This window comes from Ascaphus truei, unplaced genomic scaffold (assembly GCF_040206685.1).
Source record: "Ascaphus truei isolate aAscTru1 unplaced genomic scaffold, aAscTru1.hap1 HAP1_SCAFFOLD_391, whole genome shotgun sequence".
NCBI lineage: Eukaryota > Metazoa > Chordata > Amphibia > Anura > Ascaphidae > Ascaphus > Ascaphus truei.
This window is the reverse complement of record NW_027456721.1, coordinates 1-18,357: the sequence shown is the minus strand read 5'-3', so window position 1 is coordinate 18,357 and position 18,357 is coordinate 1. Positions and strand designations below refer to the sequence as shown.

The following is an 18,357-nucleotide window of genomic DNA, read 5'->3' as shown; positions in this document are numbered from 1 at the left end:
GGAGCGCGGATAGGAACACGTGTGCATATAACCGTACAAGGGAGCGCGGAAAGGAACACGTGTTCATATAACCGTACAAGGGAGCGCGGAAAGGAACACGCGTGCATATAACCCTACAAGGGAGCGCGGATAGGAACACGTGTGCATATAACCGTACAAGGGAGCGCGGAAAGGAACACGTGTGCATATAACCCTACAAGGGAGCGCGGAAAGGAACACGCGTGCATATAACCGTACAAGGGAGCGCGGAAAGGAACACGTGTGCATATAACCGTACAAGGGAGCGCGGAAAGGAACACGCGTGCATATAACCGTACAAGGGAGCGCGGAAAGGAACACGTGTGCATATAACCGTACAAGGGAGCACAGATAGGAACACGTGTGCATATAACCGTACAAGGGAGCGCGGAAAGGAACACGTGTGCATATAACCGTACAAGGGAGCGCGGAAAGGAACACGTGTGCATATAACCGTACAAGGGAGCGCGGAAAGGAACACGCGTGCATATAACCGTACAAGGGAGCGCGGAAAGGAACACGTGTGCATATAACCGTACAAGGGAGCGCGGATAGGAACACGTGTGCATATACTGTACGCGGGAGCACGGAAAGGAACACGTGTGCATATAACCGTACAAGGGAGCGTGGAAAGGAACACGCGTGCATATACTGTACGCGGGAGCACGGAAAGGAACACGTGTGCATATAACCGTACAAGGGAGCGTGGAAAGGAACACGCGTGCATATACTGTACAAGGGAGCGCGGATAGGAACACGTGTGCATATAACCGTACAAGGGAGCCCGGATAGGAACACGCGTGCATATAACCGTACAAGGGAGCGCGGAAAGGAACACGCGTGCATATAACCGTACAAGGGAGCGCGGAAAGGAACACGCGTGCATATACTGTACAAGGGAGCGCGGAAAGGAACACGCGTGCATATACTGTACAAGGGAGCGCGGATAGGAACACGTGTGCATATAACCGTACAAGGGAGCGCGGAAAGGAACACGCGTGCATATACTGTACAAGGGAGCGCAGATAGGAACACGCGTGCATATACTGTACAAGGGAGCGCAGATAGGAACACGCGTGCATATACTGTACAAGGGAGCGCGGATAGGAACACGCGTGCATATACCGTACAAGGGAGCGCGGATAGGAATACGCGTGCATATACTGTACAAGGGAGCGCAGATAGGAACACGCGTGCATATACTGTACAAGGGAGCGCAGATAGGAACACGCGTGCATATACTGTACAAGGGAGCGCGGAAAGGAACACTCGTGCATATACTGTACAAGGGAGCGCGGATAGGAACACGTGTGCATATAACCGTACAAGGGAGCCCGGATAGGAATACGCGTGCATATAACCGTACAAGGGAGCGCGGAAAGGAACACGCGTGCATATAACCGTACAAGGGAGCGCGGAAAGGAACACGCGTGCATATACTGTACAAGGGAGCGCGGAAAGGAACACGCGTGCATATAACCGTACAAGGGAGCGCGGATAGGAACACGTGTGCATATAACCGTACAAGGGAGCGCGGAAAGGAACACGTGTTCATATAACCGTACAAGGGAGCGCGGATAGGAACACGCGTGCATATAACCGTACAAGGGAGCGCGGATAGGAACACGTGTGCATATAACCGTACAAGGGAGCGCGGAAAGGAACACGTGTGCATATAACCGTACAAGGGAGCGCGGAAAGGAACACGCGTGCATATAACCGTACAAGGGAGCGCGGAAAGGAACACGTGTGCATATAACCGTACAAGGGAGCGCGGAAAGGAACACGCGTGCATATAACCGTACAAGGGAGCGCGGAAAGGAACACGCGTGCATATAACCGTACAAGGGAGCGCGGAAAGGAACACGCGTGGATATACCGTACAAGGGAGCGCGGATAGGAACACGCGTGCATATACCGTACAAGGGAGCGCGGATAGGAACACGCATGCATATAACCGTACAAGGGAGCCCGGATAGGAACACGCGTGCATATAACCGTACAAGGGAGCGCGGATAGGAACACGTGTGCATATAACCGTACAAGGGAGCGCGGAAAGGAACACGTGTGCATATAACCGTACAAGGGAGCGCGGATAGGAACACGCGTGCATATACCGTACAAGGGAGCGCGGATAGGAACACGCGTGCATATAACCGTACAAGGGAGCCCGGATAGGAACACGCGTGCATATAACCGTACAAGGGAGCGCGGATAGGAACACGCGTGCATATACTGTACAAGGGAGCGCGGATAGGAACACGCGTGCATATAACCGTACAAGGGAGCGCGGATAGGAACACGCGTGCATATAACCGTACAAGGGAGCGCGGATAGGAACACGCGTGCATATAACCGTACAAGGGAGCGCGGAAAGGAACACGTGTGCATATAACCGTACAAGGGAGCGCGGATAGGAACACGTGTGCATATAACCGTACAAGGGAGCGCGGAAAGGAACACGTGTGCATATAACCGTACAAGGGAGCCCGGATAGGAACACGCGTGCATATACCGTACAAGGGAGCGCGGATAGGAACACGCGTGCATATAACCGTACAAGGGAGCCCGGATAGGAACACGCGTGCATATAACCGTACAAGGGAGCGCGGATAGGAACACGTGTGCATATACCGTACAAGGGAGCGCGGAAAGGAACACGTGTTCATATAACTGTACAAGGGAGCGCGGATAGGAACACGTGTGCATATAACCGTACAAGGGAGCGCGGAAAGGAACACGTGTGCATATAACCGTACAAGGGAGCGCGGAAAGGAACACGCGTGCATATAACCGTACAAGGGAGCGCGGAAAGGAACACGTGTGCATATAACCGTACAAGGGAGCGCGGAAAGGAACACGTGTGCATATAACCGTACAAGGGAGCGCGGATAGGAACACGCGTGCATATAACCGTACAAGGGAGCGCGGAAAGGAACACGTGTGCATATAACCGTACAAGGGAGCGCGGATAGGAACACGCGTGCATATAACCGTACAAGGGAGCGCGGAAAGGAACACGTGTGCATATAACCGTACAAGGGAGCGCGGAAAGGAACACGTGTGCATATAACCGTACAAGGGAGCGCGGAAAGGAACACGTGTGCATATAACCGTACAAGGGAGCGCGGATAGGAACACGTGTGCATATAACCGTACAAGGGAGCGCGGAAAGGAACACGTGTGCATATAACCGTACAAGGGAGCGCGGATAGGAACACGCGTGCATATACCGTACAAGGGAGCGCGGAAAGGAACACGTGTGCATATAACCGTACAAGGGAGCGCGGAAAGGAACACGTGTTCATATAACCGTACAAGGGAGCCCGGATAGGAACACGCGTGCATATAACCGTACAAGGGAGCGCGGATAGGAACACGTGTGCATATAACCGTACAAGGGAGCGCGGAAAGGAACACGTGTTCATATAACCGTACAAGGGAGCGCGGAAAGGAACACGCGTGCATATAACCCTACAAGGGAGCGCGGATAGGAACACGTGTGCATATAACCGTACAAGGGAGCGCGGAAAGGAACACGTGTGCATATAACCCTACAAGGGAGCGCGGAAAGGAACACGCGTGCATATAACCGTACAAGGGAGCGCGGAAAGGAACACGAGTGCATATAACCGTACAAGGGAGCGCGGAAAGGAACACGCGTGCATATAACCGTACAAGGGAGCGCGGAAAGGAACACGCGTGCATATAACCGTACAAGGGAGCGCGGAAAGGAACACGCGTGCATATAACCGTACAAGGGAGCGCGGATAGGAACACGTGTGCATATACCGTACAAGGGAGCGCGGAAAGGAACACGCGTGCATATACCGTACAAGGGAGCGCGGATAGGAACACGTGTGCATATAACCGTACAAGGGAGCTCGGATAGGAACACGTGTGCATATAACCGTACAAGGGAGCGCGGAAAGGAACACGTGTGCATATAACCGTACAAGGGAGCGCGGATAGGAACACGCGTGCATATACCGTACAAGGGAGCGCGGAAAGGAACACATGTGCATATAACCGTACAAGGGAGCGCGGAAAGGAACACGTGTTCATATAACCGTACAAGGGAGCCCGGATAGGAACACGCGTGCATATAACCGTACAAGGGAGCACGGATAGGAACACGTGTGCATATAACCGTACAAGGGAGCGCGGAAAGGAACACGTGTTCATATAACCGTACAAGGGAGCGCGGAAAGGAACACGCGTGCATATAACCGTACAAGGGAGCGCGGATAGGAACACGTGTGCATATAACCGTACAAGGGAGCGCGGAAAGGAACACGTGTGCATATAACCGTACAAGGGAGCGCGGAAAGGAACACGCGTGCATATAACCGTACAAGGGAGCGCGGAAAGGAACATGTGTGCATATAACCGTACAAGGGAGCGCGGAAAGGAACACGCGTGCATATAACCGTACAAGGGAGCGCGGAAAGGAACACGCGTGCATATAACCGTACAAGGGAGCGCGGAAAGGAACACGCGTGCATATAACCGTACAAGGGAGCGCGGATAGGAACACGTGTGCATATACCGTACAAGGGAGCGCGGAAAGGAACACGCGTGCATATACCGTACAAGGGAGCGCGGATAGGAACACGTGTGCATATACCGTACAAGGGAGCGCGGATAGGAACACGCGTGCATATACCGTACAAGGGAGCGCGGATAGGAACACGCGTGCATATAACCGTACAAGGGAGCGCGGAAAGGAACACGTGTGCATATAACCGTACAAGGGAGCGCGGATAGGAACACGCGTGCATATAACCGTACAAGGGAGCGCGGAAAGGAACACGTGTGCATATAACCGTACAAGGGAGCGCGGAAAGGAACACGTGTGCATATAACCGTACAAGGGAGCGCGGAAAGGAACACGTGTGCATATAACCGTACAAGGGAGCGCGGATAGGAACACGTGTGCATATAACCGTACAAGGGAGCGCGGAAAGGAACACGTGTGCATATAACCGTACAAGGGAGCGCGGATAGGAACACGCGTGCATATACCGTACAAGGGAGCGCGGAAAGGAACACGTGTGCATATAACCGTACAAGGGAGCGCGGAAAGGAACACGTGTTCATATAACCGTACAAGGGAGCCCGGATAGGAACACGCGTGCATATAACCGTACAAGGGAGCGCGGATAGGAACACGTGTGCATATAACCGTACAAGGGAGCGCGGAAAGGAACACGTGTTCATATAACCGTACAAGGGAGCGCGGAATGGAACACGCGTGCATATAACCCTACAAGGGAGCGCGGATAGGAACACGTGTGCATATAACCGTACAAGGGAGCGCGGAAAGGAACACGTGTGCATATAACCCTACAAGGGAGCGCGGAAAGGAACACGCGTGCATATAACCGTACAAGGGAGCGCGGAAAGGAACACGAGTGCATATAACCGTACAAGGGAGCGCGGAAAGGAACACGCGTGCATATAACCGTACAAGGGAGCGCGGAAAGGAACACGCGTGCATATAACCGTACAAGGGAGCGCGGAAAGGAACACGCGTGCATATAACCGTACAAGGGAGCGCGGATAGGAACACGTGTGCATATACCGTACAAGGGAGCGCGGAAAGGAACACGCGTGCATATACCGTACAAGGGAGCGCGGATAGGAACACGTGTGCATATAACCGTACAAGGGAGCTCGGATAGGAACACGTGTGCATATAACCGTACAAGGGAGCGCGGAAAGGAACACGTGTGCATATAACCGTACAAGGGAGCGCGGATAGGAACACGCGTGCATATACCGTACAAGGGAGCGCGGAAAGGAACACATGTGCATATAACCGTACAAGGGAGCGCGGAAAGGAACACGTGTTCATATAACCGTACAAGGGAGCCCGGATAGGAACACGCGTGCATATAACCGTACAAGGGAGCACGGATAGGAACACGTGTGCATATAACCGTACAAGGGAGCGCGGAAAGGAACACGTGTTCATATAACCGTACAAGGGAGCGCGGAAAGGAACACGCGTGCATATAACCGTACAAGGGAGCGCGGATAGGAACACGTGTGCATATAACCGTACAAGGGAGCGCGGAAAGGAACACGTGTGCATATAACCGTACAAGGGAGCGCGGAAAGGAACACGCGTGCATATAACCGTACAAGGGAGCGCGGAAAGGAACATGTGTGCATATAACCGTACAAGGGAGCGCGGAAAGGAACACGCGTGCATATAACCGTACAAGGGAGCGCGGAAAGGAACACGCGTGCATATAACCGTACAAGGGAGCGCGGAAAGGAACACGCGTGCATATAACCGTACAAGGGAGCGCGGATAGGAACACGTGTGCATATACCGTACAAGGGAGCGCGGAAAGGAACACGCGTGCATATACCGTACAAGGGAGCGCGGATAGGAACACGTGTGCATATACCGTACAAGGGAGCGCGGATAGGAACACGCGTGCATATACCGTACAAGGGAGCGCGGATAGGAACACGCGTGCATATAACCGTACAAGGGAGCCCGGATAGGAACACGCGTGCATATAACCGTACAAGGGAGCGCGGATAGGAACACGTGTGCATATAACCGTACAAGGGAGCGCGGAAAGGAACACGTGTGCATATAACCGTACAAGGGAGCGCGGATAGGAACACGCGTGCATATACCGTACAAGGGAGCGCGGATAGGAACACGCGTGCATATAACCGTACAAGGGAGCCCGGATAGGAACACGCGTGCATATAACCGTACAAGGGAGCGCGGATAGGAACACGCGTGCATATACTGTACAAGGGAGCGCGGATAGGAACACGCGTGCATATAACCGTACAAGGGAGCGCGGATAGGAACACGCGTGCATATAACCGTACAAGGGAGCGCGGATAGGAACACGTGTGCATATAACCGTACAAGGGAGCGCGGAAAGGAACACGTGTGCATATAACCGTACAAGGGAGCGCGGATAGGAACACGCGTGCATATACCGTACAAGGGAGCGCGGATAGGAACACGCGTGCATATAACCGTACAAGGGAGCCCGGATAGGAACACGCGTGCATATAACCGTACAAGGGAGCGCGGATAGGAACACGCGTGCATATACTGTACAAGGGAGCGCGGATAGGAACACGCGTGCATATAACCGTACAAGGGAGCGCGGAAACCAGATAACTAACATCTTATTGTCTTCTCTGTAGCCACATCTGTCATGCCGGTTACTTTTTTACTCTTTGTCGCTAATTTCTCTCCCCCTATCTCTTCCCGTGCGGTCCCGCTCTCTCCCTTCCCGTGCGGTCCCGCTCTCTCTCTCCCTTCCCGTGCGCGCTCTCTCTCCCTTCCCGTGCGGTCCCGCTCTCTCTCTCCCTTCCCGTGCGCGCTCTCTCTCCCTTCCCGTGCGCGCTCTCTCTCCCTTCCCGTGCGGTCCCGCTCTCTCCCTTCCTGTGCGGTCCCGCTCTCTCCCTTCCCGTGCGGTCCCACTCTCTCCCTTCCTGTGCGCGCTCTCTCCCTTCCGCGCGGTCCCGCTCTCTCTCCCTTCCCGTGCGCTCTCTCTCCCTTCCCGTGCGCTCTCTCTCTCCCTTCCCGTGCGCTCTCTCCCTTCCCGTGCGCTCTCTCTCCCTTCCCGAGCGCACTCTCTCCCTTCCCGTGCGGTCCCGCTCTCTCTCCCTTCCCGTGCGGTCCCGCTCTCTCTCCCTTCCCGTGCGGTCCCGCTCTCTCTCCCTTCCCGTGCGGTCCCGCTCTCTCCCTTCCTGTGCGCACTCTCACCCTTCCCGTGCGCTCTCTCTCCCTTCCCGTGCGGTCCCGCTCTCTCTCATGCCTTTCCCTGTTCATCCTTCACCCTGATTCTGACCACGCGACCCGTTCTCTCAGGGCTCGGCCCCACGTCTGACCACGCGACCCGTTCTCTCGGGGCTCGGCCCCACGCCTGACCACGCGACCCGTTCTCTCGGGGCTCGGCCCCACGTCTGACCACGCGACCCGTTCTCTCGGGGCTCGGCCCCACGCCTGACCTCCCGACCCGTTCTCTCGGGGCTCGGCCCCACACCTGACCACGCGACCCGTTCTCTCGGGGCTCGGCCCCACGTCTGACCACGCGACCCGTTCTCTCGGGGCTCGGCCCCACGTCTGACCACGCGACCCGTTCTCTCGGGGCTCGGCCCCACGTCTGACCACCCGACCCGTTCTCGCGGGGCTCGGCCCCACGCCTGACCACGCGACCCGTTCTCTCGGGGCTCGGCCCCACGTCTGACCACCCGACCCGTTCTCTCGGGGCTCGGCCCCACGCCTGACCACGCGACCCGTTCTCTCGGGGCTCGGCCCCACGTCTGACCACGCGACCCGTTCTCGCGGGGCTCGGCCCCACGTCTGACCACGCGACCCGTTCTCTCGGCGCTCGGCCCCACACCTGACCACGCGACCCGTTCTCGCGGGGCTCGGCCCCACGTCTGACCACGCGACCCGTTCTCTCGGGGCTCGGCCCCACGTCTGACCACCCGACCCGTTCTCGCGGGGCTCGGCCCCACGTCTGACCACGCGACCCGTTCTCGCGGGGCTCGGCCCCACGTCTGACCACGCGACCCGTTCTCTCGGGGCTCGGCCCCACGTCTGACCACGCGACCCGTTCTCTCGGGGCTCGGCCCCACGTCTGACCACGCGACCCGTTCTCTCGGGGCTCGGCCCCACGTCTGACCACGCGACCCGTTCTCGCGGGGCTCGGCCCTACGTCTGACCACGCGACCCGTTCTCTCGGGGCTCGGCCCCACGTCTGACCACCCGACCCGTTCTCGCGGGGCTCGGCCCCACGTCTGACCACGCGACCCGTTCTCTCGGAGCTCGGCCCCACTCCTGACCACGCGACCCGTTCTCTCGGGGCTCGGCCCCACTCCTGACCACGCGACCCGTTCTCGCGGGGCTCGGCCCCACGTCTGACCACGCGACCCGTTCTCGCGGGGCTCGGCCCCACGTCTGACCACGCGACCCATTCTCGCGGGGCTCGGCCCCACGCCTGACCACGCGACCCGTTCTCGCGGGGCTCGGCCCCACGTCTGACCACACAACCCTTCATTTTGCTCCCAGAATGCAATGCTGCCATCCACAAGAAATGCATCGAGAAGATCATCGGCAGGTGCACGGGGACGGCTACCAACAGCCGGGACACCATGGTGAGTGCTGCCCCCCGCCGGGCCGTTCTGGGCCCCCCCCCAACTCCCGATGTGTCGCTGCGCCTCCTGCTAACGCCCGCCACGGCTCTCTCCCCTCACAGTTCCAGAAGGAACGATTCAACATCGACATGCCTCACCGCTTCAAGGTCTACAACTACATGAGCCCCACGTTCTGTGACCACTGTGGCAGCCTGCTGTGGGGCCTGGTCAAGCAGGGGCTGAAGTGTGACGGTGAGTGACCGCTCGCCGGCTGTGTGTCGTGGGCAATGAGAGGGGGCGGGGCCAAGGGGAAATGTCAGGCTGAAAGGGCAGTGGATGCATGGCGTGGCTCCCAGCAGAGGTGGTAGTGGGTAATGCAGGAAGGGGATTCAAAGCTGTTGGGGACAGACGTCAGGCTAAATCCTATATAAGATAGAAAGCCCCAAGGGTCTAATAGGGTCCGAGGTTTTACAGCGTATAGGAAAATGGTCAGATGCCGGGGGGCCGGGGGGCCGGGGGGCCGGCGGGGGCTCTTACCTGCCGTCACGCTCTGCGTTTCTAAGAAATGTCACCACAACTAATTAGCCTTTATTATTACTATTATTAGTACTATTACTGCTATTATTACTATTACTGTTGTTACTATTATTTGTATTATTATTATTGATATTATTGATATTATTATTATTGATGTTTTTATGGTTATTATTGCTATTAGTACTATTAGTATTATTGCTATTAGTATTATTGCTACTAGTACTATTGGTATTATTGCTATTAGTACTATTGGTATTATTGCTATTAGTATTATTAATATTAGTACTATTGGTATTATTGCTATTGGTACTATTAGTATTATTGCTATTAGTACTATTAGTATTATTGCTATTAGTACTATTAGTATTATTGCTATTAGTACTATTAGTATTATTGCTATTAGTACTATTAGTATTATTGCTATTAGTACTATTAGTATTATTGCTATTAGTACTTTTAGTATTATTGCTATTAGTATTACGGCTATTAGTACTATTAGTATTACTGCTATTGGTACTATTAGTATTATTGCTATTAGTACTATTAGTATTATTGCTATTAGTACTATTGGTATTATTGCTATTAGTACTATTAGTATTATTGCTATTAATACTATTAGTATTCTTGCTATTAGTACTATTAGTATTATTGCTATTAGTACTATTAGTATTCTTGCTATTAGTACTATTAGTATTATTGCTATTAGTACTATTAGTATTATTGCTATTAGTACTATTAGTATTATTGCTATTAGTATTGCTATTAGTACTATTAGTATTCTTGCTATTAGTATTGCTATTAGTACTCTTGCTATTAGTATTGCTATTAGTATTCTTGCTATTAGTACTATTAGTATTATTGCTATTAGTATTGCTATTAGTACTATTAGTATTCTTGCTATTAGTACTATTAGTATTATTGCTGTTAGTATTGCTATTAGTATTGCTGTTAGTACTATTAGTATTATTGCTATTAGTATTATTGCTATTAGTACTATTAGTATTATTGCTATTAGTACTATTAGTACTCTTGCTATTAGTACTATTAGTACTCTTGCTATTAGTATTGCTATTAGTACTATTAGTATTATTGCTATTAGTACTATTAGTATTATTGCTATTAGTATTATTGCTATTAGTATTGCTATTAGTACTATTAGTATTATTGCTATTAGTATTCTGGCTATTAGTACTATTAGTATTATTGCTATTAGTATTGCTATTAGTACTATTAGTATTATTGCTATTAGTATTCTTGCTATTAGTACTATTAGTATTATTGCTATTAGTATTGCTATTAGTATTCTTGCTATTAGTACTATTAGTATTATTGCTATTAGTATTGCTATTAGTACTCTTGCTATTAGTACTATTAGTATTATTGCTATTAGTATTGCTATTAGTACTATTAGTACTATTGCTATTAGTATTGCTATTAGTATTCTTGCTATTAGTACTATTAGTACTCTTGCTATTAGTACTATTAGTACTCTTGCTATTAGTACTCTTGCTATTAGTACTCTTGCTATTAGTACTATTAGTATTATTGCTATTAGTATTATTGCTATTAGTACTATTAGTACTCTTGCTATTAGTACTATTAGTACTCTTGCTATTAGAATTGCTGTTAGTAACACGATGATTGTTCTGCTTCCCTCGCTTGGCTCTCTCCCGCGATCAGAGTATTGCTATTAGTATTATTGCTATTAGTACTCTTGCTATTAGTATTGCTGTTAGTACTCTTGCTATTAGTACTATTAGTATTATTGCTATTAGTATTATTGCTATTAGTACTATTAGTACTCTTGCTATTAGTACTATTAGTACTCTTGCTATTAGTACTCTTGCTATTAGTACTCTTGCTATTAGTACTATTAGTACTCTTGCTATTAGAATTGCTGTTAGTAACACGATGACTGCTCTGCTTCCCTCGCTTGACTCTCTCCCGCGATCAGAGTATTGCTGTTAGTATTATTAGTATTATTGCTATTAGTACTCTTGCTATTAGTATTGCTGTTAGTAACACGATGACTGCTCTGCTTCCCTCGCTTGGCTCTCTCCCGCGATCAGAGTGCGGGATGAACGCGCATCACAAGTGTGAGAAGAAAGTGGCCAATTTATGTGGCATCAACCAGAAGCTGCTGGCGGAAGCGCTGACCCAAGTTAGCATGGTGAGAGGGCACCTTCGGGGGGCGAGGGGGGAGCATGGTGAGAGAGCACCTTCGGGGGGCGAGGGGGGAGCATGGTGAGAGAGCACCTTCGGGGGGCGAGGGGGGAGCATGGTGAGAGAGCACCTTCGGGGGGCGAGGGGGGAGCAGGGCAGAGAGAGCGGCTTCGGGGGGCGAGGGGGGAGCAGGGCAGAGAGAGCACCTTCGGGGGGCGAGGGGGGAGCAGGGCAGAGAGAGCGGCTTCGGGGGGCGAGGGGGGAGCAGGGCAGAGAGACCGGCTTCGGGGGGCGAGGGGGGAGCAGGGCAGAGAGACCAGCTTCGGGGGGCGAGGGGGGAGCAGGGCAGAGAGACCAGCTTCGGGGGGCGAGGGGGGAGCAGGGCAGAGAGACCAGCTTCGGGAGGTGAGGGGGGAGCAGGGCAGAGAGACCGGCGTCGAGGGGCGAGGGGGGAGCAGGGCAGAGAGACCAGCTTCGGGAGGTGAGGGGGGAGCAGGGCAGAGAGACCGGCGTCGAGGGGCGAGGGGGGAGCAGGGCAGAGAGACCAGCTTCGGGGGGCGAGGGGGGAGCAGGGCAGAGAGACCGGCTTCGGGGGGCGAGGGGGGAGCAGGGCAGAGAGAGCACCTTCGGGGGGCGAGGGGGGAGCAGGGCAGAGAGACCGGCGTCGAGGGGGGAGCAGGGCAGAGAGACCGGCGTCGAGGGGGGAGCAGGGCAGAGAGACCGGCTTCGGGGGGTGAGGGGGGAGCAGGGCAGAGAGACCGGCGTCGGGGGGCGAGGGGGGACCAGGGCAGAGAGACCGGCGTCGGGGGGCGAGGGGGGAGCAGGGCAGAGAGACCGGCGTCGAGGGGGGAGCAGGGCAGAGAGACCGGCTTCGGGGGTCGAGGGGGGAGCAGGGCAGAGAGACCGGCGTCGGGGGGCGAGGGGGGAGCAGGGCAGAGAGACCGGCGTCGAGGGGGGAGCAGGGCAGAGAGACCGGCGTCGGGGGGCGAGGGGGGAGCAGGGCAGAGAGACCGGCGTCGAGGGGGGAGCAGGGCAGAGAGACCGGCGTCGAGGGGGGAGCAGGGCAGAGAGACCGGCTTCGGGGGTCGAGGGGGGAGCAGGGCAGAGAGACCGGCTTCGGGGGGGGGGGACCAGGGCAGAGACAGGCTTCGGGGGGCTAAGGGGGGACCAGGGCAGAGAGACCGGCGTCGAGGGGTGAGGGGGGACCAGGGCAGAGAGACCGGCTTGGGGGGGCTAAGGGGGTACCAGGGCAGAGAGACCGGCGTCGAGGGGTGAGGGGGGAGCAGGGCAGAGACCGGCTTCGGGGGGTGAGGGGGGAGCAGGGCAGAGACTGCTTCGGGGGGCTAAGGGGGTACCAGGGCAGAGAGACCGGCGTCGAGGGGGGAGCAGGGCAGAGAGACCGGCTTCGGGGGGCGAGGGGGGAGCAGGGCAGAGTGACCGGCTTCGGGGGGCGAGAAGAGGGGGGGGAGCAGGGCAGAGAGACCGCCTGCGAGGGGGGGAGCAGGGCAGAAAGACCGGCTTCGGGGGGGGGCGAGGAGAGGGGGGGGGGGAGCAGGGCCGAGAGACCGCCTTCAGGAGGGGGGGAGCATTGCCGAGAGACCGCCTTCGGGAGGTGGGGGGAACAGGGCCGAGAGACTGCCTACGGGGAGGGAGGAGAGCACGGCTGAGAGACTGCCTACGGGGAGGGAGGAGAGCACGGCTGAGAGACTGCCCTCATAAGGAGTAAGGAGAGGAGGGAGAGCAGGGCCAAAAGACTGCCCTCGGTGGGCGAGGAGAGCAGGGCAGAGAGACTGCCCTTGTGGGGCGAGGAGAGGGGGAAGAGCAGGGCCGAGAGTCCCTGACACGGAGCAAGAGAGGAGTTTGAGTTCTATAATAGTAGAGACAGAAGGAGCAGAAAGGAGCGGTGCTGGGCAGAGGGCCGGCGCTGGGTTATCTCTCCTTACAGGGGACTGCTTGTGCTCCGCTTCTGACTGCTATCCCTAATCATTAGAGGCGGGCAAAGGATTCTCCTCCATTTTACTCGCCACAAACGGGTTTTGTTTTTTGTATTTTTGAACAGTCGCAAATTTGTTAGGAGATTGGAAAAAATCGGCACTTATTTTTTGGGTGGAAAAAAAATGTCAAATTAGAGAATATTTGGAAATGAGAGAAGATTTGGAAACTAATGATTATTAGTAAATGAGAGAATATTAGGATTTTCTAAACCGATGTTGGTAACAATCGATCATTTTCACACGTTTTCTTCTCAAAATTCGAAAGGGAATAAAAAAAAAACCCGCCTTGCACTGCATGCCGACGCATTCCGCGGATCTGCTAATACCGCGGCGGTAGGCGGCGGATCTCATTCTTGTGTGTCGTCCTTAGAAATCCAGCAGGAAATCCGATCCCGTGTTGGATGAGTTTGGGATTTACCAGGGCGTGTTTCCAAAAGCGCCCGGAGCCAGCGGGGCCGATGCAACCGGTGAGTTTGGCATTTCCAAGGGCAGAAGGGGCAGCGCGTCTTATCCTGTATACAGTGGACTACGCAGCAGGAACACTGTCAGTGATTGTGCGTCTCACAGCGTGTGCGTGCGTGTCTGTGCGTGCGTGCGTGCGTGCGTGCATGTGTGTGCATGTGTGAGTGTGTATCAGAGCTGATTGCTGATGCCGATATTTTTGGCAGTCTCGGCTGAAAAAAAGTTGTTAGTCATACTGTATGTGCCACACGCGTGCATACACACACACACAAACACACGCACACACAAACACACGCACACACAAACACACGCACACACAAACACACGCACACACAAACACACGCACACACAAACACACGCACACACACACACACACACACGCATACAAACACACACACGCATACATACACACACACGCATACATACACACACACGCATACACATACACGCACACACGCATACACATACACGCACACACGCATACACATACACGCACACACACATGCATATACACACACACTCACGCACATGCACGCGCACATACACTCACATATGCGCGCTCACATACGCGCGCGCACATACACTCACATATGCGCGCGCGCACACTCACATACGCGCGCGCGCACATACACTTACATACGCGCGCGCGCACATACACACGCGGATAAGTTGTGAGCAGCGAATGCTTTGTGTTACTGCAACTCCCCATGAAAACTGCGGAGTGGGACAACCCCCCTCTTCAAGAACCCCCTCCCTGTCTCTGTATGAACCCCCCCTTTCCCTGCCTCTGCATGAACCCCCCCTTTCCCTGCCTCTGCATGAACCCCCCTCTCCCTAAATCTCCATGAACCCCCCCTCTCCCTAAATCTCCATGAACCCCCCCTTTCCCTGCCTCTGCATGAACCCCCCCTTTCCCTGCCTCTGCATGAACCCCCCTCTCCCTGCCTCTGCATGACCCCCCCCCCTTTCCCTGCCTCTGCATGAACCCCCCTCTCCCTGCCTCTGCATGACCCCCCCCCCTTTCCCTGCCTCTGCATGAACCCCCCTCTCCCTGCCTCTGCATGACCCCCCCCCCCTTTCCCTGCCTCTGCATGAACCCCCCTCTCCCTGCCTCTGCATGACCCCCCCCCCCCTTTCCCTGCCTCCGCATGAACCCCCCTCTCCCTGCCTCTGCATGATCCCCCCCCCCCTCTCCCTGCCTCCGCATGAACCCCCCTCTCCCTGCCTCTGCATGATCCCCCCTCCTCTCCCTGCCTCCGCATGAACCCCCCTCTCCCTGCCTCTGCATGACCCCCCCCCCCCTTTCCCTGCCTCTGCATGAACCCCCCTCTCCCTGCCTCTGCATGACCCCCCCCCCCTTTCCCTGCCTCCGCATGAACCCCCCTCTCCCTGCCTCTGCATGACCCCCCCCCCTCTCCCTGCCTCCGCATGACCCCCCTCTCCCTGCAGATAACGAGTACGATAAGCTGTGGGAGGGGGTCAGCCCTCGGCCCCCCATCAGGGTCTCCAGCATCAGCAACCGCCTGACAGCGGAGAACTTCCTCTTCCACAAGGTCCTGGGGAAAGGCAGCTTTGGGAAGGTGAGTGACATGTGACCCTCTAAAGGCTTGGGGTGCGTCCCTTCCTCTGGCCACCCGCAGACGGCTCACCTTCCCGGCTCCTTGCAGGTGCTGTTGGCCGAGCTGAAAGGCAAGAACGAGTTCTTTGCGGTGAAAGCCCTGAAGAAGGACGTGGTGCTGATGGACGATGACGTGGAGTGTACCATGGTAGAGAAGAGAGTGCTAGCATTGGCCTGGGACAACCCCTTCCTCACCCATGTCTACTGCACCTTCCAGACCAAGGTACCCGCTGGGGCACAGAGGGGGCTCATGGCACTGCCCGCAATGGATTCGGATCCCACCTCAAACACCATGTTTTAGACCACACATAGGATATGACCTGACTGCAATGTCAGTGTTGTGGTTAAGGTGGTAAATCTGGGGGATCGGAAACCCATTTTCAAGACTAGTGGTCAAATTTGGTCTTTGGAGGTTTGATTTTGGTGGTAGATTGTTACCAATAGACCAATATTGGACCTCACAGATCTCTGAGAACGTTTTCAGTTTGTGTGATGTAATTTTTTGGACACAAAGTTATTGGGGCCAGAAGTGGGATTAGCCCTGTAAAGATGGCCCAGCCCCAAGTTAAAATGAACTATGGTCAGGGCGGCAAACATCCAGTCGTCCCCTTGTCTGGGATGAGCTTCTTTTTCGTTGGGCCACGTGCTGGCAGGCACTATACTGCAGGGCGTGTGTAGACCTGGCGCCCCACAATGTCCTCCGTCTGCCGCCCGCGGTTTGGAGGCCTTTAAACGCGTCGGTCCAACGATTAACCGTTGAGGAAAGGGGAAGGATCTTTATTTGGGGTGGAGGGGGTCATTGATGTGAGGGGTGAACCCGTGCCGGTGTTGGGGGGGGCTGGAGACCCACGTGGGTGTAGGATGGAAGGGGGAGTCCAGGGAGAAATCTATCTGCCATTACTCGGCCAGGTACTGCGTGTTGCGTCTTGTCTACTGTGTCACCAACACCCTGTCTGTTGGGTAATTCAGGGTGGGGCGGGTAGATGATTTTGAGGTGTCAGTGATGCGCTGAAGAGGTCCTGTCCTCTCCTCATCCTCTCACCCCCTCTTGTGTCCTGGGACAGGAACATCTCTTCTTTGTCATGGAGTTCCTGAACGGAGGTGACCTGATGTTCCACATTCAGGACAAGGGACGTTTTGACCTGTACCGAGCCACGTGAGTCCGCAGTGTTTCATTCCAGGGGAACTATGAGAGTATATAACGCTCACTAACATGAACAGAACAGGGTCCAACTCTCCAATGTCCCCTCATTTCCAGAGAAACCGAAGCCGCCCAATCTTTCTATTTGTCTGAAGGAGGCGATGAGATTGTTCAGTTCTTGTGTTTATTCCTCTGTAGGTTTTACGGAGCTGAGATTCTGTGCGGATTACAATTCCTTCACTCGAAAGGCATTATCTACAGGTAAGAAGCCCCCTCCCCCCCTTCCCCCTCCCCTACCCTTCCCCCTCACCTCCCTTCCCCTAACCATCCCCCTCACTCCTCACCTCACTCCCTCACCCCCCACTCTCCCAAAATATATATATATGTATACAGGCATACCCCGCTTTAAGTACACTCACTTTAAGTACACTCGCGAGTAAGTACATATCGCCCAATAGGCAAACGGCAGCTCACGCATGCGCCTGTCATCACGTCCTGAACAGCAATACCAGCTCCCTACCTGTACCGAAGCTGTGCGCAAGCGGGGAGACTATAGAGCCTGTTACAAATGCGTTATTTACATCAGTTATGCACGTATATAACGATTGCAGTACAGTACATGCATCAATAAGTGGGGAAAAGGTAGTGCTTCACTTTAAGTACATTTTCGCTTTACATACATGCTCCGGTCCCATTGCGTACGTTAATGCGGGGTATGCCTGTATATCCAGTGTTCGACAAATCAACCAAAAAATCTACTCGCCACCTAGTCCCGGCCCAACTCCGCCCCTAGTCCCGCCCCCAACTCCGCCCCTAGTCCCCGCCCCCAACTCCGCCCCTAGTCCCGCCCCCCAACCCCGCTTTAAAATAAAATATATTAATAAAATACATTTAATAAATTCCTAGTCAGAACATTCGTTTTTGACAAATGTATTTATTGTATTACATTATACTACAATTAGGCCTTGTTACGTGTGTGTGTTTGTAAATGTTGGATCTAGAAATAAAAGCCAGGTGTGAATGACTAGTTTCCTGAACCCCTTAACCAGTGTCTGGACGTCCCCGCTTTACAATATCTAAAGCAGCAATCCCTCCTGGGATCTTACCTGATCCGCAGTCCCTCAATGTCCAGATACCCTCATTCCCGCAATGTTATACATTGGAGGGGAGGTGTTCCCTACCTGTCTTCTGGGTTAGGGGGGGTTCCGATGTCTTCCGTGTGAAGCTTGAGTCAGATCTGGAAGAAAGCAGTATAGGTTATTTCGGTGTAGTATAGGGCAGTTAAGATATATAGG

At 54.1% G+C, this 18,357-nt stretch overlaps 1 protein-coding gene across 1 annotated transcript in view; it reads left to right on the top strand.

Annotated features, from left to right (window-relative positions):
- Positions 1–17,354, top strand: part of LOC142483912 (protein kinase C delta type-like) — a 52,358-nt gene extending 35,004 nt beyond the window's left edge. The window contains 8 exon segments of the mRNA XM_075583833.1: positions 9,083–9,168; positions 9,270–9,399; positions 11,754–11,854; positions 14,212–14,308; positions 15,753–15,883; positions 15,971–16,144; positions 16,986–17,077; positions 17,261–17,354. Of these exon segments, the coding sequence (XP_075439948.1) occupies positions 9,083–9,168; positions 9,270–9,399; positions 11,754–11,854; positions 14,212–14,308; positions 15,753–15,883; positions 15,971–16,144; positions 16,986–17,077; positions 17,261–17,327 (878 nt within the window). The 3' untranslated portion in view covers positions 17,328–17,354.
- The last annotated feature ends 1,003 nt before the right edge of the window (positions 17,355–18,357 follow it).